The sequence below is a fragment of the Pleurodeles waltl genome, chromosome 1_1, assembly GCF_031143425.1.
Source record: "Pleurodeles waltl isolate 20211129_DDA chromosome 1_1, aPleWal1.hap1.20221129, whole genome shotgun sequence".
NCBI classification, from domain to species: Eukaryota; Metazoa; Chordata; class Amphibia; order Caudata; family Salamandridae; genus Pleurodeles; species Pleurodeles waltl.
In genome coordinates this window covers 710,716,906-710,739,772 of record NC_090436.1, presented here as the reverse complement: position 1 = coordinate 710,739,772, position 22,867 = coordinate 710,716,906, and the positions used below count along the sequence as shown (strand labels likewise).

The 22,867-nt window shown below is 44.5% G+C and overlaps 1 protein-coding gene across 1 annotated transcript in view; it reads right to left on the bottom strand.

The window, feature by feature from the left end:
- SLC12A2 (solute carrier family 12 member 2) overlaps window positions 1-22,519 on the bottom strand; it is a 409,553-nt gene extending 387,034 nt beyond the window's left edge. The window contains exon 1 of the mRNA XM_069227287.1: window positions 21,305-22,519. Coding sequence (XP_069083388.1) covers window positions 21,305-21,787 — 483 coding nt within the window. The 5' untranslated portion in view covers window positions 21,788-22,519. The remainder of the gene's footprint in view (window positions 1-21,304) is intronic.
- Window positions 22,520-22,867: the final 348 nt, after the last annotated feature.

The window sequence follows — 22,867 nt, the reverse complement described above, 5'->3', positions numbered from 1 at the left end:
ACAGTAGATGGTAGCAGAGGATGGTTTCGTCTTTTGGGACCCCGTACTCTTAAAGTACATGGTGTTGAATTAACGGTTACGCCCTTTGAGACCCCATTCGAGAAGTTGAATTAGATTTTTCTTGGATAAAACTGATTGGGAAAATGATGATGGGCCAGGTCCACCGCGACTTTCCCGGGATCTCGGAGCTTGCGAATGGAGAGGACGGAGGTGTGAGATCAGCGTTGGCGGTACTGGTGATGGTGTGAGTGAAGTTAGGGTTTTGCGCTTGCACAGCTTATTGCCGCAGATTGTGTGAGAAGGTTGCGAGGAATTTTTTTTTTTCTTTTTAGAGGATAGCGGAGGTGCGACTCCGAGTGTAGAAGTAGAGAAGTCGTCGAACTTCATAGAAATAGCGGAGGTGCGACTCCGAGTGTAAAGTAGGGAAGTCGTCGAACTTCATGTGCGTGTGGCGCTTCGTGCATAAAAAGGTCCACGTGGTTGTTGTTGTTGAGACGGGCCCTGCGAGGTCAAGAGACTCCGGAGTATGTTGTGGTCTGGGCGGTTTAGTAGGTTGATCGGGCGTGTTCAACGGGTCGGTACGTGTGTTAAGGGAATTAAAGGAACTTCGACTTCGGGCTTTGACAAAATTCTAAGTGCACTAGAATAGATCACTGACAAGTTGAGAGTAGGTCTGCGGGTCAGATTTGCTTGCGAACGTGGGGACCGAGAAAGATGGAATAACTGCCGAAGCTAGTGAAAAATCCCTAAGGTCCTGAAGCGATTGTGTTACCCTTCCTGTAGTAAACCGACAGATCTGTTTTATATTTTTGGTAGCTCGCGATACATGCAAGAAGTTGTTACGAGAGGAGCTGAGTGAAGGAAGACTAGCCGCGAGGCTTTGTCAGCCGCAGTGTGTGTGAGTGTGACGTCACTAGGAGCCGCGCTGGAATAGGTTGGTTGCAGAGAAGGGTCGCGCACGGATTGGACGCAGTCCGTGGGGCTTGATTGGAAGGGGAAAAGGCGAGCGAAGAGTATTCCGGGAATTAAAGTCACCTATTGATTACAAACTTTGTGAAATAAAAAGACGAGAGAATGAAATTTTTTAAAGCATTCAAGAGTGCGATGAAGGGGGAGTCTTACATTAAAGCGAGCGTAGGAGAGGAGACGCCGCCTGAAGGTACACCAGCTTACATTGTAATGGAGGAAAAAGGGGTAGCTCCGTACCTTTGGCTAAAGCAATGGCACAAGCTGACAGAGAAACATGGGAGCGTAGCGTTCCCGATCCATGGAACATTCAATATAAGGATCCTAGAGAATTTGAGATTTGCGATGTACGACATGAAGGTACCTCCAAGGCCAGCTCAGTTTGAGGCCCTAGCAATTTGGGAACTAACGGCTAGACAAAGGCAGCAAAATAAGTTCAAGACCAGGATAAGGAAGGTAGAAAAGACACTAGCGGACGCTAGGTGGGATGATGCACAGAAGGTGTGGAGGTCAGATGTATTGCAGGGGATAAAATTGTTTCCCGCAATTACTAAGGAAGAAGAGGAGACAGGTAAGAAAGCTACCTGTAAGACAAACAGGAGGTGTTCCAAGGATAGGGAGGACGAGGAAAAGTTGAGAAGAGGAGTTAGAGGATGAGGAGTTAATAATGCAATTGCTGAACGACCGTCCACCACCTTATGCGGAGAGTGGACAAGGTCCAAGTACCAGTTCTGCCCCTCCGGTATCGGTACAGAACGGTGAAACTCAGAGTTCAGGAGCATCATCGGGATCTAAGGACCCGAGTCTACTGTTCACTCCGCAGGTTAGGAGAATATATCCAGATGTGCCCATGTTGAAACCAGCAGAAAATTATCAGCCGCAGATGCTAGGGTACTACAGCAGTGACAATAATACGGGAATGATTCTAGATCCAACCACAATGGGAGGACAGAATGGTCACAACCCAACATTGGCACAAGCTGAATCAACTCAGTTTTTGATGCCTCAAAAGCAGATGCAGGGGGGAAACGCACATGCTCAGATGACGGGGAGTCAGATGGGCATGCCGGCAATGATGACCCATAGTGTGGGAATGAACGTGCCTCAGAACATGGGAAATAGACAAAACCCAGATGCGATATCACTACCCATTACTGTAGGTCCACCGGTACCTTTGTACAGTCAGCCTAACCTGGGTATGAGCAGTCAAGGATCAATGCTGCAGAATGGGACAGAAAAGAGGTGCATAGAAAACACTCCAGGGATAACTCCGATAGCGGCTCAGCCAACTGGATCTGGGTCCCTGATGGAGTTTAGTCCCATATGTGCTCAGTCAACACTGGTGAGGTCGAGTCCCCCACTGATAATACCTCTAACATCGAACACTGAAAAGTTGCCGCAACCATCAATGGCAGTCGATGTGAACGCTAGACTGATGGGGTTGAATGCGCAACAGCTGACACTGTGGTTCAACAGTCTGAATTCCACACAAAGCTCAGACAGTGGGAAGGGAGAAGATTATATGAATAGGATGAGGCTGAACATGGAAGCACAAGAATTGGTGGAAGGGACTATGGGTGTGACTAGGTTAGAGTCCTACTCGGAAGAAGAGCTGAGATATCTATGTCCCAGGATTACAAGAGAAGTGAACAAAGTACATAAAAGCTTGCAAGAAATAGCTGACAAGAACGGGGTGGATATAGGCAAGACGAAACACTTGAGCAGGAGCTATAGGTTGGATTTCGGGACCACAGACTTCGAACACATGAGGTCAGCAGGCATGAAGGCGCACCTTAGAGAATTGCTGCAGAGTGCTCAAGTGTGGAGGTGTTTGGACAAGTGGGAAAGCAGGTGGGTAAAGAGAAAGGAAAAGAGGAGGAACAGTGCTACAGAGCTCAATGAGAAAAGACCACAGAGTAGTGATACAGTAACTATGTTACCAATGAGGGAGACAGCAGGGGGAAAATTAATACATGTACCATGGCACAGAAGCGACATTCAGTCTTTTACGGATGATTTTCCTAAACTGAGAGAGAAACCGATTGAATGGTATCAACAGACTGACAGGTTTGTGAAGCTTGCAAAATGTCTCTGGGAAGACCTGAACACTCTCTTTGAGATTGTGGTTCCGGCAGATTTGTGGGAGGATTGCAAAAGAGCTGTAGGTTGGCCGACAAGTGAACCGGAGAGAGACAGGGATACGGGTGCACCATCACCTATGGTGATGAGCTTGTACTATAAGGTGATTAAGCATTTGAAGACGAAGGTTGCCGCGAAAAATGTGGATTGGCAGAAGATAGATCGAACTGCCCAAGAGGCTAAAGAGTCGATTCATAGTTACTATGAGAGGTTGTTGAAGGCGTTCAAGAACTACAGTGGCACGGAAACAATAGAGGCGAAGGACATGCTTCATTTTGTGTTTAGATTTGTGGAAGGGCTGAGACCAGAGATAAGTCAGATGATAAAGTCGCATTTAATTTGCTGGCAGTCGAAACCGATTGACGAAGTGTTGAATTATGCGAAATACTGTAGCGACGAAATTGAGGTGAAACAGAAAAGGTTGAAAGAGAAGGTGATGATGATGCAGCTTAAAGCAGCTCAGACAGGTCTGCAAGGTTTGCAACGGTTCCAACAGCAGGTACCGCAACCGCAGCCGCAGTTGCAGGGAAACACGGCGTTTCAGCCACAGGCGAGAGGCAGAGGCAGAGGAGGTTTTGTGAATAATGGTCCGGATTTGAACACTGTTGTGAATGGTGTGCAGGCAATGAAGAAGGTGATGCCGTGTCACGTGTGCGGAATTGTCGGTCATTGGAAACGCGAGTGCCCGATGGTGGTGCAGGAAGGTGCAGGTGCTGGTCAGCAAAACAATGATGTCAATGCATTTCAGACAATGAGGGGACCGAAAATGAGAGGTCCAAACCCAAATTTTCAGACCATAAATCAATTGCAGGGATTACAACCTATGCAGCCGCAGCAGATGCAGATGCCTCGTATGCAGATGACGCAAATGCAGCCAATGCAACAGCAGTTACCCATGGTACCTAATCAGCAAATGCAAATACCTTTGGCACCAATGAGTCAGCAGCAAGTGATGGTTCCTCCACAGGTCTCGGGTCAGGTAATGAGTACAAATGGCACCGTACAACAGTTCCCATTACACAGTGAGAGCGGAATAAACAATGTATGGGAGAGTGAAAGTTCAGGAGAGGAAGGAGATTGTGTGCTTGCAGCATCCTTGGAAGTTGATCAAAAGGGTCCGTACGTAGAGGGAAGAGTAATGGGTCATCGTGTCTCATTCTTGGTTGACACGGGAGCCACACGTTCAACAGTTAAGAGCAGTGAAGTACCAAATTTGCCACTCTCAGGGAGTACAGTTCAAGTGGTGGGAGTAGCAAACAGGCACCTGACAAACCCAATAACAGATCCGGTACCAGTCAGCATTGGCAACTATCAAGGGTTACACAAATTTGTGGTATGTGACTCAAGCCCGATAGCACTGTTAGGGAGAGACCTATTGTGCAAATTGGGATGTTCGATTATGTGTTCGAACGAGGGAATAAAAATTCAGACGAGCAGTGATGGGGAAGAGGACAGTGTAGAGGGGGATGAGATGGAGACTGTCGATGAAGACTATCCTCTGATTTGTCTTTTCCCGATGATAACTGAAGAAGATATTCCAGCTGAATTACGGGAAACAGTCGGAAAGGAAGTGTGGGATATGACAGGGAAAGAGGTGGGATTGATGAAAGGAGTGGAACCAGTGAAAGTGACTGTAAAGCCCAATGCGATCTTTCCCCAGACCCCACAATACCACATGGCACAGGACACCCTCATGAAAGTTGCCCAACTCATTGACGAATTTGTAAAACAGGGAGTACTGAAAGAAGTGTTAAGCAGTCCATGTAATTCACCAATCATGGGACTGATAAAGCAGAGTGGAAAGGTCCGACTCGTGCAGGACTTGAGGAAAATAAATGACATCATAGTCAAATGCTGCCCTGTAGTACCGAATCCAGCTGTGATAATGTTTCAAGTCCCTTGCGATGCCGAGTGGTTCTCAGTCATCGACTTGTCACAAGCATTCTTCTCGGTGCCTCTTCATGAGGACAGCCAATTTCTCTTTTGTTTCAAATTCTTAGACAGAGTGTACAGTTGGTGTCGAATTCCTCAAGGGTTTTCTGAGTCACCGTCAATATTCAATCAGATTCTAAAGAAGGACTTGGAAGCATTAGAATTGCCATTCGAGTCAACCCTAGTACAGTACATCGACGACTTACTGATTGCGTCAAAGACAGAAAGTGGCTGCACAGCCGATACCATTGCTCTGTTGAACCATTTGGGAAGGAATGGGCACAAGGTGTCTCCTTCCAAATTACAGTTCTGTCAAAGGAAAGTGAAATACTTGGGTCACCAAATAGAGAAAGGGTCACAGAGAATAATGAAGGAAAGAATAACAAGCGTACTTCAAATGAGTCCACCAAAGACAAGGAGGGAGGTGAGGAAGTTTTTGGGAATGGTGGGCTACTGTCGCCAGTGGATTCCCAACTTCTCAACTCTGGCAAAGCCTTTACTGAAACTGACCCAGAAGGATGCCTTGGATCAAATTGAGTTGAAAGGAGATGAGATGGATGCTTTTATTGAATTAAAGGAATGCATGTGTAGGGCTCCAGCTTTAGGTATGCCTGATTACACAAAGCCTTTCACATTGTTTTGTCATGAACGTGATGCATGTTCTTTGTCTGTCTTGACCCAAGCCCACGGTGACATAAACAGACCAGTAGCGTATTTTTCAGCTACTTTGGATCCGGTCGCAGCAGCACTTCCAGGGTGTTTGCGCGCCGTAGCAGCAGTTGGTATCAGCCTCACTCAGAGTGAAGGAATAGTGATGGGACACCCAGTAACAGTCATGGTCCCTCACTCAGTTGAGATACTTTTGACCCGCTCCCGAGCGCAACACATGACTGGAGCAAGGCTCACAAGGTATGAAACGGTAATTCTGGGCTCACCGAATGTGCAGCTGAAAAGGTGCACCACGTTGAATCCAGCAACCTTGCTTCCTGGAGAAAATGCTGAAGTTGAGAACGCTGAAGACGTCGAGCATGACTGCCTTCAGGTGACTGAATTTTGCACCAAACCCCGACCTGACATTAAGGATACTAGGCTTGATGAAAATGACCAAATTGTTTTTGTTGATGGTTCATGTCTAAGAGATGGGATGGGAATTTTGAAAGCAGGATATGCTGTATGTACTGTAACCGGTGTTTTGGAAGCGGGCTGGCTTCAAGGAGTCTATTCTGCACAAGTAGCAGAACTTGTAGCCCTTACAAGAGCATGTCAACTGTCTGCATTGATGAAAGTCACCATTTACACTGATAGTCAGTACGGGTTTGGGATTGTGCATGACTTTGGACAACTATGGTCACAGAGAGGTTTTCTGACTTCTTCAGGATCCCCAGTGAAAAACGGGGAGAGAATAAGGGAATTGTTACACGCCATTCAAATGCCAGCTGAAGTTGCAGTGGTAAAGTGTAGTGCTCATACAAAAGGACAGGATTATGTCTCTCTGGGAAATGCATATGCGGATCAAGTCGCAAGATTTTGTGCCTTGAACTGTATATTACTCAGAGATTAATGGAATTCGATAAGTGAACCAGAACTCGAACAAGCTGAAGCATTTGCCTTGAAGGTCGTAGATACAATAGATGAATTAAAAGAATTACAGAATAACGTCAGGGAGGATGAAAGAAAGAGATTCCTGGATTAAATCACAATGTATAAAGAGACAAGATGAGTTATGGGTTTCAAATGAGGGAAAATTTGTTTTGCCAGATAGTCTCTTATCACAGCTTGCGCGGTTCTATCATGGACAAGCTCACCTAGGGAGAGATGCCATGATAAGATTGTTCAAAACTGATTGGTTTAACCCCAGATTTCGTCAAGCTGCAGAAGCAGTTTGCCATCGATGTGTCACTTGCCAGCAGAAGAACCCAGGAAAGGGAACAGTCGTGAACGCGAGCCATATTAGTAGAGCCAGTGGCCCGTTTAGTCGAATGCAGATGGACTTCATTGAGATGCCTGTGCATGGAGGATTGAAGTATGTGTTGGTGATTGTGTGCATTTTTAGTCACTGGATTGAGGCATACCCCACACGTAGAAATGACAGCCTTACAGTTGCAAAACTATTGTTGAGGGAGTTAATACCACGTTTCGGATTCCCGATCTCTTTAGAATCAGATAGGGGAAGTCACTTCAATAACGAGGTGATAAAGTTACTTTGCGAAGCGCTGAACATTGAGCAAAAACTGCATTGTAGCTATCGCCCTGAAGCATCAGGACTGGTGGAGCAGATGAATGGTACACTGAAATCAAGAATGGCGAAAATATGTGCATCAACAAATTTGAAATGGCCTGACGCATTGCCCTTGGTGCTAATGTCAATGAGAAACACCCCTGACAGAAAGACTGGATTGTCCCCGCACGAAATTCTCATGGGCAGAGCTATGAGGCTTCCTGCAGTTCCCGCAAATGCGCTTTTGAATATTACAGATGATATGGTGTTAGACTACTGCAAAGGTCTAGCTGACGTGGTTCGCTCTTTCTCTCACCAGGTGGAAGCGACCACCTTGCCACCGATCCAAGGTCCAGGACACGCACTGAAAGCAGGTGACTGGGTCGTGGTAAAGAAGCACGTGAGAAAGTCGTGTTTGGAACCCCGTTGGAAAGGCCCTTTCCAAGTGATCCTGACGACAACTATCGCTGTGAAGTGTGCGGGAGTTCCCAACTGGATTCACGCCAGTCACACAAAGAAAGTGTTGTGTCCCACAGATGAGGAAGTAGAAGCGCTGAAACTGCCAGTGCCTGATAAAACAGTGCTGAGACAGAGCAAAACCGAACTGAAAGCGAACAGGCAGGAACAGAGGAGAGAGAAATATTCTCTGGGGACGAAGCAGACGCACTTGGGGAAGACCAAGGGGAAAGTTCAGACAGTGACGAAGCAGCTGAAGGTGACAAAGATCCTGAAGCAGCTGAGGGTAGCAAAGAGCCTGAAGCAGCTGAGGGTGACAAAGAGCCTGAAGCAGCTGAAAGTGATAAAGAGCCTGACGAAAGTAACGGTGACGAAGGGCTCGAAAGAGGTGAAAAAGCAGGAGAGCCTGATCAGAGGAGGGCTTTCCCAGAAGCAGACGATACAGAAAAAGAAAAGGAGAACGTGATTGATTCCCCAGAAGGAGGGGACAAGGCAGAGCAGAACGAAAAAGTTCAAGCTCCCAACGAAAAGATCGCAGGCCCATCAAATGGACATGGTGCAAAGAGGAGACTAAGCATATCACCAATAAAAGAAAGTTTGAACGACGGAGAAAGGCCGAAAGTGAAAGAGAAAAGAAAGGAAGCGACTGTCGTGGTACCATCCTCAAGTGAAGGAAAAGACTTGGCCAAAGAGGAAAGTACCAGTGAGGCAGAATCAAAAGGAGAAGCAAAATTGAAAAGGAAAAGGATACCGAACAGGAGATATTCCGGTCCAGAATGGGCATATGTAGCTAATGACGATTGGACTGACGAGTTTGTATCTCTAAGCCTCGAGAACGAAGAAGAAGAGATACCAATAGAAAAGAAAAGTTTTATGGACTCTGTTGATTGAAAGGGTGATAAATGACATTGCTCGCTACAATCTAACTTGATACAAACAACCAGCTGAGACATTGCTAAACCGGATGAGACACTTGCTGAACTAATAAAAGACTGAGTTATTGCCGAATTGAGACAAATGCTGCTAACCGATAAGTGACTGGCCTCTTGAAGAAAACTGTGTGAACATTGCGCTCGTTCAGCTTTGTAACTGAATTGCTAAATAGTTTTATAGGTGCTTCTAGCTCTCTGATTCTATACAGATCATGACGCAAAACAGTAGAAAGAGATATTGTAAATATGTGTGTATAGGCTTGGTAATTGCATGTGTACTAATAATAATGGCAATTGTGCTTGGAATGCATGGAAAGGGTGAGAATGAGAGAATTGCTGCTTCTACTTTTGCTCCTGTTACTGTCACTGAACTAACCGCATTGAAAAGACTAGAATTAGATGAGAGGCTCTTGCATGATAAGAAAGAACTTTCGTATAATGTTTTCTATCGCTTATTAACAGAATATGTTGAGACTATGGATGCGAAAGATTGTTATGTGTGTACACAGATACCGACATCGGTAAAGGAAGGGGTGACTTATCACCACATGCCTCTTACATACGGGATTACATGTAGTATAGTAATGTCTAGATTTTATGGTCAGACTAACATACAGTATTTTTACTCGAATTATGATGTTACCTTTGCATACGTTCCTATAATAGCGCAGCTAAGTCAGATTGCTAAAGATTGGGATGCTAAAATAGTGAGGGAATTTTTCGAGCCAATGCAACCTTTTGAAACGGCTCACGCTCATAGGGAAAACCTTACCTGCTCGCTCTCAGCAGTAGAAATAAGCTTTTTAGATCGCACAGATGATAGAAGGGCACAAATGAATGCGAAGTTAGAAAAAGAGCTACATAAGAGGACTTCAGTAGATAATTATGATTTTGCCGCAATAAAGACACAAGGGAGAATAGCTTTAGATGCTTGGCATGTAGGGAAATTTTGTATATATAGAGGTGAATCTTATTATGACAACATTTTTGTAGGAGCGAGTGAGTGTAAACATACGTTTATCTTTAAGGCCAAATGGACATTCATGATGAACGGACTTGACCCTGTCATTCCAGGTGTATATTACATTTGTGGGTATAATGCCTATTATCGTCTTCCAAAGGGATGGTGGGGGAGATGTTATTTGGGTATAGTGTTCCCAAAGGTTTATCAACTGGATGACCTATCGATGATTCCAAAGACATCTGGATCCCATCGTATCCAGAAAAGAGAGACCGCAGCTGCTGTGGTAGGAGATATATTTGGAGCCATGATTCCTTCGTTGGGAGTTGTGTTGAATTCCATCAAAATACGAAAGTTGTCTACTATAGTGGATAACATGTTGACAAAGTTTTCAGGTGCTATAATCCTGATAGATGCTGAACTTGCAGCAGAAAGAGCTAGGACTCTTCAAAATAGGCTTGCTTTAGACATTCTTTTAGCAAAGGATGGCGGCGTTTGCAAAATGCTTGGTGCACGACACTGTTGTACGTATATTCCAGACAATAGTGTGAAGATTAAAACTATGCTTGCTAATCTAACAAAAGAGAGTGCAGATTTGAAGGAATTGAAAGAACCAGGATTGTGGGAGAAGGTTGGAAAAGGACTTGCTTCAGTGGGAAATTGGCTTGGTGGAATTTGGAATGGAATATTGCTAAAAATAATAGAGGGAATTCGAATAGTTATAATTTGCATATTTGGAATTTGGGGAATAAAAAGGGGAATAATAATGATTATGGAAAGAATTAAGAGAAGAAAGGAAGAGAAAATTATGAAAAGAATGGCAGAAGAATACAAAGCGAAAACTAGGGGAATTAAAAGGAAAAGAGAACTGACAGAATTTTAATGGAATAAAATTTGTGGGCATGGTTTGGTGTGATGACAAGTAGTCATCAGAGGAGGGATTGATGAAGCAGAAAATGAAGGTTTTACATTTATTAGCGCATAAACGTAGTGTGAAATAATCATGTGTGACTTTAACCGAACTAATAAAGATTGTACGGGGACAAAATGTGCCCTCAGAGTAGTTTGCCAACATTTATAAGCGTGCTTTATATAACATGATGTATTAGAATTGCACTAATCCGACATAATTATAAACGTGTGCTACGATTTGCTTGTTTGAAATGTTTTAGCTTAGCATTACTTTAGTGGAGGCTTTGGCCTAGTTGCCTGGTCTCACGGTTTAGATGCTCGTATTTTTTTCAATGTGATATTAAACGTGTATTTCTGCTTGAAGCTGTACTTTTCCACTGAGATCGTTCACATGCTTATCTTAAGGTTTCGTGCCAGCCTGGCATATTTTCTATTTGCTCCAAGGTCGATCTGCAGGTGCGGACAATGGAAGCTCTGAAAGTGAGTTAATTGGTATAAAATGTTGCAACTTGCGTACCCATCTCCAAGGATAATGTATGCTTAAGTAAAAGCTTGAGAACTGTTGTTTTTGATTGGACAATTTGAAGCTAACCTATGAACCCTCCAATGGAAGACCCTACTGGATTTGAACTGTTGTCTATTTAAACCAGGTGCACGAGAAGAAGGTAGCTTTTTGCAGCCATTACCAGCTATTGCCCGACATTGCGTCATTCCGTAGCTATTATGGCCCACCTTGCTGCGACGCCATTTTGAGAGACTTTGATGCTTTCTCTAATCGAGAGAAAGAGACTTTAAATGATTCTTGCCCTAGAGACTTTAACTTTGATCCCTTTGCATGAAGTAGTAGTTTTATTTTGCCGCCGTGAGGCAATTGCCCCGTTCACCCCTGCCCCTTTGCCCCGTCCCATGCTGATTGAAACGGTACCCACGCTGATCGAGAAACGGTACCTGTGAGACGAAGACTTCCTTGAATGCTGATCGTAATTGGTAAATATGAAAGGAAATTGTAAAATTGCATTGTGTTTCTTTTAGGTGACCAACTGCCGATTTTTGACAAGATCCCTAGCTAGGAGATTTTCTAAATTAACGCTGCTAAATTGTTTTGCATGAAGTCCCACATGCCGATGCTAATTTGAGGTTAGATGAGGATTCTTTTGTCGCACGATGCAATTTGAGACCTTGTTATGCTGACTAAATGTATGCAATTAATTCATTACAGATTATACTATTAGTGATTTGCATTGCTATTATCAAATGCCTTGTTATTCAAATGCTACATAGATTGCACCTGTTTCGCCGTTATGGACAGCTATTAATGTTCATATATATTTATCATTTGGTGTTGAGACACATCTATATTGTGCTAGCTTTGTTAATATAGGGAAATAAATTCATTAACTTTGAATAAACTGGTGTGGTTATTCCTGACTGAAAGGTCAGGGTTCGCCGAAATGTATTCTGGATTAATTGCTAAGTGTTATGTTGATCAGGGAATTGCTTATGTTCGTTATTGATTATTGATTTAATGAAATTGACTGATTAAGGGTGCCGGGGGTCCCACTTAGTCAAAAGATTCATCGGCCTAAAGAGCGTCCCAATACAGGTAAAAAATTACTAGTACGGACCGCTCTAACAACTGTTTTAGTTTAAAAAAGGCTAGAAGTAGTTGCCAGCAACTACAACTTCCTCCTGGACAGAGGAAAGTTTTTAAAACATATCAAGGTGACTTGCATTTTACAAATGGTTAGTAAGATGCACAGCGAAAACGTGGAAGGAAGTTACCAAAAAAGGATAGGAGGCAAAGGTTTACAACAATAAGCTAATAGGAGACTCATTGCAGCACTGACGTTTAATGTGTGTCACAATACCAACTAAGGTGCTAACTCTCAATATCTATGACACAAATGAGGCTAGTCTGAACACTATGCAGCTGCAATGTGATCTGTTCAATGAACACATTCCTATGCACAGGCTGAAATATATAGAAGCAATAAGTCAAATGAATGCTTTAGCCGTTTAATGCAGATCTGAAACGGACCACAACTAAAAATGGGAGGGGGGCGGAACACTTTGTTAGTAAAGTTTTGCACAATCTAGTTTCAGAAGGACCAGAAATCATTAAAGATGCCCCCTTCTACATTCAGCACCCCCTTAACACATCTGGTTCTTTACACTACTCATTCAGCCTCCAATACATCACACGTTTTAAAATTATAGCAATGGGAACATTTGGTCACTAAAAAAAGGTTTTTAGTCATCCATTGTAATGTGCAGTAATATTTTAGGATGCCAGAAACAATTTGCAGACATATCAAGATTAAAATTAATAATTGTATCCTCAAACTGATGTTCAGACCTTCCAGAAACAGTAATAGTTGAGACGTTACATGTTTTTTTATATTCGGTTTTCCATCAGATCATTTATTGTTAACGGTGCTTACACCTACCTTGAACAAAATCCCTGCTCACCCCAAAATGACTAGACACAACCTGTGATAACCTCAGCGGACACCTTAAAAAAATCCGATGCTTAGACTCAGGAAAAATATATATATATATATATATATATATATATATATATATATATATATATATATTGTATAAAGGTCCGATTAGGTAGGCCTTACACCTGGAGATTTGCGATTAAGTAACAATTCTGGTTACGGCACGACTCACAGAAAACGTTTTGTAAATCAACCCTACAGTGTTAAACCAAACATGGGGCTGCACTCAATATGTCTAGAGTTTCCTATAATGTAGGACTAAGAATTCATAAATGGAAATCATGATCCTTTGATTACTATTAATTGTATAACGCCCCTATTTAATACCACCCGAAGAAAAACCACTCAACACATTGCTTAAAAACAAAGAAAAAAAATATTTGAGAAGTACCCATGTTGTGAGAAAACAAAGGATTGCATCAGAAGTCAAATTCACGAGCAGGCACACAGCTCTAGAACGTCTTTAGCATGTACTTAGACTTAATTTTTTTGCAAATGTTCTGTCCCAAATACAAATGTCAATTATTCCAGTATCTACTTTTTTGCATCGAGGTTCTTGCAACTCAGTCGATGTTTCAATCAGTTGAAACTTGCATATGCAACAGCTTTAATTTCCTAATAGTGGAAGATAGTTCAGTGACTTTGGGGAATCGGTGCCTTAATATAATATGTTCAGGAAAGGAAATAAAATTTTGGATTGGGACTTACTGTGTTTTCTAAACAATTACTTTTATGCCTCGATATTCCTTTTTGAAAGTCAAAGTTTTGTTCTAGGTAAGAACTTTAAAAGGCAATGAACCGTAAAGCACTCCTGCATCTTACCCTTGATCAACATGTTCCATGTCAAAGACCCAAAGGTTGTTTCTTGAAGCCTATCTTGCATACTACTCGTTTTGCCCAAAAAGGTACATCAGGGGTTTTAATTAACTACTCCGTAATTTAAGTCATCTGACCTTCAAGATTTTGTAAAGTTTGAAACTCACTCAAAGAGGACAAGATTGGTTGTAAAGACTGGATTTAATTCCTCAACTGTTGAGTGCCTTAAATGTTGACATCTCTCATTGGAGAATTAGTGGTACTTAGGGTTATTTGATTTTGTTCAGGTACCTTACTGGAAAGGAAACACTCCAAGAATTAAATACAACTGTAAAAACATTCTGCATATCCATGTTCAGCTTCAACTATTGACAGAGGTTAACAAATATTGTATCTTTAAGAGCAAACGACCAAGAGCCAGTGCAGAACCAAATTCCTTAACTTCTAGCTTTGACTTATCAGAAGGAAAGATAAATGGGTCAAATGCTTAACTCTCAGCCATTGCTTATTATTTGGGGGGGGGGGGGGGGGGGCATTCATTGTCTTTTTCCTCCACTCCAGAAAGCCTAGTGCAAAAAAGACATGTATATAATAGTAACAGTCAAGCTCAAAAGAACAGGGCAGTATCTTCTAGACAGAATACACAGCAACTCCTGGGCGTTTTCTGCCGTTGAAGAATTACCACAGAGTTGCAGCACAATTCCAATTGCACAGTTTGCATCAGACATTCCCAAACATGGGTCCCATGCTATCAAGATAATGGGCAAGTCCAAACACTTAAAAGATTGCACACAAACCTGTGGAAAAATAATAAAATTAAAGTCTTGTTTTGTTACTACTTAGTATAAATTTAATTACTGTTGATGAATATTACTGCTGTGTGTAATAGGCCACAATAAAACAATCAACTCTACTATATTAAATACATGGCTATTCGGGGTTCAATAGGAATAGACAGGCTCGGAATAACATGTGCCTGTCAGTGAATGAGACTGATATGGCACAACAGACCAACAGCACAACCATCCTTCTCTCGCTATCTGCAGACAAGGCCTTTGACCGGGCAAATTAGTAGTTCCTGTAAGTGGTCCTCTCAAAGGCCAGGCTGAGGCCTCATACGATGATCTATTGGTTGGTCACTTACAAAACACCAACATCGTGTTAGTCAATGGTGCCCTTTCCTTGTCAATTACCCTCTGCAAAAGGTACCAGACAAGGATGTCTTCTATCCCCATTCATTTTTGCACTCACAATGGAGCCAATAGTCCATCGACTTGAAAAAAAAAATCCTGGGATCCAAGGACTTGAGGTACAAACTAGAACTCTTTGCTGACAATGTATTGGGCTTCCTGATCTGTCCAGCAACATCCCTCCCACTTATGCTGGACGAATTAAAACAATTTGATGTGGTCCAGGTCTTTTGTATTAACTATTCAACATCTACGGGCATCAGGGTGGGGACCCCATCCACAGGACCCGATCTTTAGTCTCCACCCTTGGCTTGGCATGGAAGGGCATCTCATGACGCTACCTTGGAATCGCCTTGACTAGCTTTATCAGAACCCTCTGAACACAACATACCTCCTGTGCAGAAGGCCCTACTTAAGGATCTCTACCACTGGGGCTAGGCTGCATAAATGCAATGAAGATTAATTACTTACACCAACTACTCTAACTGACGCACACCTTGCCAATTTGGATCTTTGGTTACATCATTCAGCATACTCAAACACAATTGATACAATATGTTTGGCATAATTCAACATCCAGAATAACTAAAGCAACACAATAGAAGAGAATGTCCGATGGAGGGCTGGGGTTTCACCAACATAAAATACTACATCTATGCTTCCCGATTTCAATGAGCTCTTGATTGGCATCACCTCCCCTATGTCAAACTCTGGGTGCTTTTTGAACATGGATGCTCAGCCATTGCTTTACACCATATCATGTGGATAAGGCCTTGAGACCGATTTTACCCCCCACTGTACGCTACTGCTACTCTCCTGAGACACTGGAATAGAATTAACCTTCGCCAGACTGCTACTATCTATCCCTCCTTAGTATCTCCTATTGCAGGCAACCCAGAGTTTTGCCAAGCACAATGGATACTCATTTTACACGACTGGAGGTTGCGGGAGGGGGGTGGGAGGCGGCCTTTACCAAGATGGGGTCACGTTGGATAAGTAGACCTGCAGGAATCTTTTCCATATGACTACAGCAGGTGAGTTTTGCCTTAATCAGCTCCTACACTGGGCAAACATTAAGTGAAAGGTAAGGGTAGTAAAGCAAAACATCCCTAGAACAACTCTTTGCCCATGGGTCCCTCAGGAAAGGCATCACCTGCTTCTACTCAGCTTTATATAGCCCGTCCCAGCAACACCCCTACCAGTCAAATGGGTACTAGATTTAGTTAAACACAATTACTGATGACACCTGGCAGCAGCTCTGGTCTGTTTCTGCCAAGACCTCTACAACATAAAGCCAATTCCTACGAAAGCTGCACTAGATGGTATTTCACCCCAGTTCGACTCCATGCCATAGTTGGAACTTCTGATCTACGTTTAATGGACGTATTTACAATTGTGGTGGCACTGTATACATGTAAAATACTTCTGATTGGAGGTGCTCCACTTGATGCACCAAATTGTTGTTACTGTTGGGAGAGACCAGGAAGACTGTCTACCCATATACCACCCTTAGGGGCAAACTACTTACCATTTCCCTTCTGGTGGCAAGACAAACACTAGCCCACGCCTGGAAGAACCCTCGCTCCCCAAGCTCCTCACTATGGTGGTCCATGGTGTGGCACATATATGTCATGGAACACTTTACTGCGATTATTACAGACAGGATGTACAAGTTTGAAAGAATTTAGCTGCCGTTCAAAACATATGCAAAGAGGAACAGGGCCAAGGTGAACCTGACCAGCACTATGCCAGGCACCCTCTGGCGAGCTCGGCTTGAGAACTTTCGATGTCGGACGGCACATCTGTGGGAGATGAAGAGGAGTTCCTTTGACAAGTGCCTGTTTGTAGGACTCTGTAAAACAGTGTCTTGCTTAATGTTCCCCCGCTTAAAATTATATATTATCTACTGGCGGTCGCCAATAGGTACATCTGGTTGGGACCTACTTTCCATATAAGTGTTTTTGTTTTGCTAATAACTTTGGCACAGTTAGACAAATCTTTGCGAAATATCCAAAACTATATATTTAAATAAATAATGGGGTTCTTGTGAATACTACAATGACGAACTTGAAGGAAAATGTCACATAAGTGTTAAAAAAAAAAAAAAATCTATTCACAGATTTACCAAAAGATGTGGAATCCCTTTATTAGCATTATTATTAACCAGTTACAGTCTCCTGGTGGGGTTCAAACGAATCACGAGCAAATCCAGCATGTGATTCAATTAGAACATGTTTGTGGGCTGCACACCAACAGCTGTAAATAAATACCAGCAGGTTTTAATACACTTAATTCTAACTGATTAGATATGCAGCCAGGAAAATTCCATCTCAAGGGTAGAGGATTTACAGCTTGGAATGTTGGCAGTAATCTCTACAATAGATTCCTAAAACATGAAAGGGTACTCAATTTAAAGCAAAAATGGTTTTGCCCACCCAACTCCTTCCCTGTACAGGATTTCCAACACTGAATAATACTAAGCAATTAATTGCTATGAGGTTCGGTGGAAATGTCTGCACAAGGCACCTTTCTTCCAAACAGGTGCAAGCACTTATACTTCTAGTAAAATTACATTGCTGTTTCTATTAACAAAATAACACAATTGGGAATGACAAGCTATGTGACCAGGTGCTTTCCCCTCCACTACTGATGTTTTCGCCACCAAGACAAAAACAAGGCATAATGTTTATTTCTGAAAGCAAGATGGACATGTTATTAGATTTCATGTAAATTGAATGTTAACATAAGTGTTAGATGTGTAGATTTAAAGTTCTATTCATAGACATGCGACAGTAAATTTGCAAGTTAACACCATGTTGAAAACTATTTTACTTTAGACAGAACATTTCTGAACATGCACCATTTAAGTTGGGCTCGTTGCTTTTCATGTCAAATGAAAATGCTTTATTTCATCGGGGCAGCCTTCTGTTAAATGTTTTGAAAAGTTAAATACAAGTCCTAATATCCGCCTTAGTAAGAAAATCAGAACCAAAACTCCGTTCAAGTATATGCAGAGACTAACAGAGGTAATCCCTTCTCCCCATAATAAGTTCTCATGGGAAGTTGCTCCATCCCTCTGGGCTTGCACACTTACTGGGAACACCACGAACATAAGGGGTGGCCATTTCAAAGAACAGACACTTGGCTTCCAGCAGAGGTCACAGAAAAGGTGTTATAACTGCATCTTCTTACACCAGAGATTCCCTATGTTAAAGTCAGACTGAAGAGATCTAAATGTGTCCTTCTGAGGATAAAAGGGTATTCCCTCAAGAACGTCTTGGCGACCCTGTGAATTAACATCCTAGTATCCTGAGCGTGATCCCAACAACACGAAACAGGTCCAGGCACAGTCAAATTTTAAAGACCCATGACAGTTGTATTACTCATCCAACTGTCACAACACCCTCAAATGTTAACAAGAACTCTGCGTCATAGAGAAGCTTAAATATTGATTACAGGCGGTGTTCAAACCTGGATAAATGCTTGAAGTTAGTGAGGTAAGAGGTTACTGAGGCGATGACATCACCTGGAGAGTACATTTGACAGCTCTGCAAATTGAAAGAGGGAAAAAATATCTTAACTTGGGGAGCGATAAAATGCCCAAATCATAGCTCAGTACTGCTAATGACACAAGACAAGCTTAAGTGCTGGGGGTGGAGTTGTTGGAATATTCCCCCTTGCTTTGTTAAATTGGACCAACAAAAAAAAAAAAAAACAAAAAAAAAAAAAAAACACACGTCTGCATAATTGCTCTCTGGCGCTTTTCCTTCTACCATACCACAACTGTATCGGACAGGAACATTATAAACCTAAAATAAGTGAATTTTTTCTTATGCGCAAGTGCAATAAAATTAGAGGGGAAAAAAAACAAAAACACACCCAAGGCATGTGCTACTGGGCAACCGGTCCACATTTTGTCACATTTTTAAGTTAAGCAGGAGCTGGCCATTTGTTCCCTACAGATACTGATGGTGTCTAGTTGCAGACAATACTGCTGACGATGAAAATGGCACACCTGGTTACTCCATTTAGTACGAGCCATAAATGCATGGATCTGCTGTCTGCTGCTTCAGTGGCTGTGCACCTAACTGTTGGTCTCCTGCACACTTAGTAGACGTGGTACCCAGCAAAATACTAGCAGCGTTTCTAAGAGGTATCAGTGGGGCAGCTGCAAAGACTCAAACTAGTGGAATTCTGTAGCTTTGATATGCACCTAGGAAAAGGAAACCGCTAGAAAGTAAGACATTTGCAAATACACTGTGGACAAATAATCTACAAGCCACGACTGTTTACAATTTAACCTAGACCATCAGCATCATATCTTATTATAAAAGAGTAAGCATAATGAACAGTGCTCACGTAAACCAATATAAGATGCAAACAAACTGTGGTTTAGATATGCATCCATATCAAAAAGGAATATTTTGTGGAATGTTGCCAAGATACAGTAACTTCAAAGCGTTCCTTAAAACCAACATTACACCTATTCAGTGGAAATATGGCATCAGTGCCACATATAACCAGCTGGAACAACGATGCGTTCCCAGTATTAAAAACAAACTGCAGTGTGTATACACGACTTGAAAGAAAAAAATAGCCTTGAGAAAAATGAAGTACACAGAACACAGAGCATCGTTAGTGTCCGGCCCTTGGGAGCCTGCTAAGTAACCGGATGCAAGGACTATGAATAGTGAGCAGAAGATGGATCTCCAGGGAGAAAAGCCAATCCTCAACCATGAGCTCATAAAGACTCGCAGCTCTCACATGTGGGAGGCTGGGTGGAAGGGTCACTAGTGACTTCCAACTGCAGCGAGTTATTTCCAATACAACTCAAGATTAGCACCCTGTCCAGGACATGGGAAATTCAATTAGAAGTCACGACTAGAAAGAAGACAAAAAGCTTCGTCGATGACAGATTCTTGACCACTGGAGGAACATGAAGCTGTGAACATATAATGCAGATTTAGGTGGAAGACATGCAGTGTGCGGGTAGTGAGACAGTCGAAACAAACAACTCAAAGTCCAGTCACAAAAAAAAAGATAGAACGAACAACTATAATCTGCTACCATTACCCACAATACCAATATAAAATATATTCCTCTTATCTCGCTCGGGGTCTTCCTCATTAAGCAATATGGGCACTTTGAACTACAACAGGCGAATATCTAAGATGCATGGACCATTCTCTCGTCCTGCTGCTCCCCAAGCACAACGCAGGTCATTACACAGTAAAACAGAGCGATGAGAAATGTCAGACCATGTCAAAACAAAACAGCACCCGTAGACGACAAAATGCACCACACTACCAGCAAACAGTAAGAATCTAACAGCACATAAAAGGTATCGCATTAGAAGCGCTCATTAAGTAGTCACTTAATCAGACACAGATCAAACTGTTCTGCCAGCAATCAACTGTATTTGGCTATTGTGTTTAATCCCACGACCAGGCGCCAACGCACATGCATTGTCACTGCTGGCCCTGTGAAAGTAAACGAACCCTGAGAACACAGTAAAAAGGCCAATAGGTTGCATGACAGTGATGTCACTCCAGAAATTAAGTCTTGTATAATTACAGCCAACTGGTACTATGGCTAGCTTGTTAGCACCACCTCCGTCTTTCATCCTCAAGCCCTGTGAGTACCACTTTATTCTGCAATTCCTACATGCAGGTCTTCCATATTCTATGACATAGCCCAGCACTCACAAGACTGTACTGGCAACAAAGTGAGGTCGGCGTGCCCGCCCATATTGCACATGCTTCGTTTGCCGTTCCATACACTCTATCACTGATATGCACATACTTCCCAATGCAAGGCTAATGCACCCTTGTCATTCTGGCTAGGTGGCAGGTCCAAACGCAGGTTGAGGTATATTCTAACATGAATTATTAGACGTACCACACCCCTTAACACCAGATAACCACACACCCCCAGAATTAGAGAGGGGCTCAGGTCGCTAAGAACTGCTCCCATGCCCCCCCCCCCCCACCGACTGCGTACCAATGCCGTCCTCCAACCTACCTACACCCACAGTACTGTGCCTTTACTACTCTGAGCATCCTACTGGCCTCCGCCTTCCCGTGACCCCTTCGCTCTGAATCTGTCCTCCATCTCCTTGTCTGTCACGAAATCACTCAACACATTACCCACACGATGCCTGTTCTGCGGGAGCATCCTATGCGCCCAGGCAAAGACCTCTGCCTCCATCGGGTGACCTCCCCATCCATTTCAACATCTCTCCATCATCCACCCACCCCAAGCCCTGCCGGCAGCCTCACCTTCTCCAGCTCGTCGTGCAGCTCGGCCAGGCTGGGGCGCAGCAGCTTCTCGCCCAGGTCGGCGGCAGTGTGCCGGTAGTGGTCGATGCGGGGCACGGCATCGATGGTGTTGTGTCCGAAGGTACGCATATAGTAGGTGTTTGTGTGCGTGTCATAGTAGTAGTGATGCTGGCCGCCCGAGTGCTGGCTGCCGGCCTCGCTCAGCGCCGTGTCCCCGTTCTGAAAGCTCACCCCGCCGTGCGCCGGGGGCTCCGGGGAGCCACTGTCCCGCTCCGCCGGGTCCACGAAGTTGACGTGAAAGCGGCCCTTGGCCTCGTCGTCTCGGGCCTTCGGGGCTCCCCCCTCGGTCACCGGGTCCACCTGGAAACGGCTCTGGCTGGGCGTGGGTCCGAGGGGCCGGTTGGGCCCGTCCCCGCCGCCCGGCGCGAGCAGTTCCTCCTCGCCGGGGGCCAGCGGGGCCTGCGCGCTGCCCGGCTCCTCCATGGTGCGGCGGCTACTCTGGGGCTCTGCGGCGGGGTGTGCACAGCTCTCCCCGTCCTCCCTCGCCGCAGGTAACAGCTGCGCCTCCGGGTGCACACCTGAGCCGGCTCAGCGCGCCTCCCCGGGGAGCATCCCGCGCTCAGCGCCCAGGCGGAGGAGGACGCGGGCTGCGCCGGCAGATGCTCGGGCTCCGAGCCGCTCTCCGCGCCTCTGCACGGGATGAGGGTCAGGGAGGCGCGTCCGTCTCTCCGCGTGTGCGGCTCCCGCCTCTGTCCCCGGACTGAATACCACACACACACACTCACGCGGGGCTGCCGCCGCTCCTGGCCTTTTAAAGAAAGCGGCTGGAGAAGGAAAAGGAAGGACCTCGAAAGCGTGCTTGCACTGGGCGCCTCCCCCTGCTCGGGCTGCAGCCCTCCCTCCTCCGGTGCAGCCGGAGCCCTGCGTCTGACGGGGCTCGGGCTCAGGATGCTGCTGTCTTCTGGGCCCCTCCCCGGATTCCGGGCGGTCCTCCGCGCTGCTCTTCCTCCTTGTTTTACATAGCAAAAAAACTTGTGAAACTCTGCCTCGGTTTCCCCGGGAGGTGAAGTATCGCGGGAGCGGGGCTGCTGCAGAGCCGGAGAACCGCGCACACGAGGATGCCGCAGACCATCCCCGGGAAGGGCGCGGCCCGAAGACAATAGCCCCGCAGCTGCTGCTGTCGCCGCCGCCTTTCTGCTCATCCACACCGTCACCAGAGGGGATGGGGCGCTGTGGCCGGAAGGGAGTGAGGCGGTGCGCCGAGGCGCGGGAACAGGTTTCGTGAGAGGCCTCGTACACCGGAGTCCTCGGGCAACATCTGGAACTGGATCCCTGTCTTCAACCACCGGCTTCCAGACGGCATGCGGGCCTCCTCGACATCTGGAGGGACACCCCGCGCAGTTTCAAACCTTGAACTTCCTGTTTTGCACTCGTAGACAGCACCGTGACTTGACCTGTTTACATTTTCTCCTCACTTTGTTGTAAACTCAATGTTGAGGATCTTCGTATAGTTTGCTTGCATCGGGGCATTATACCAGTTAGTCATGCCTTTCCAACCGAAGG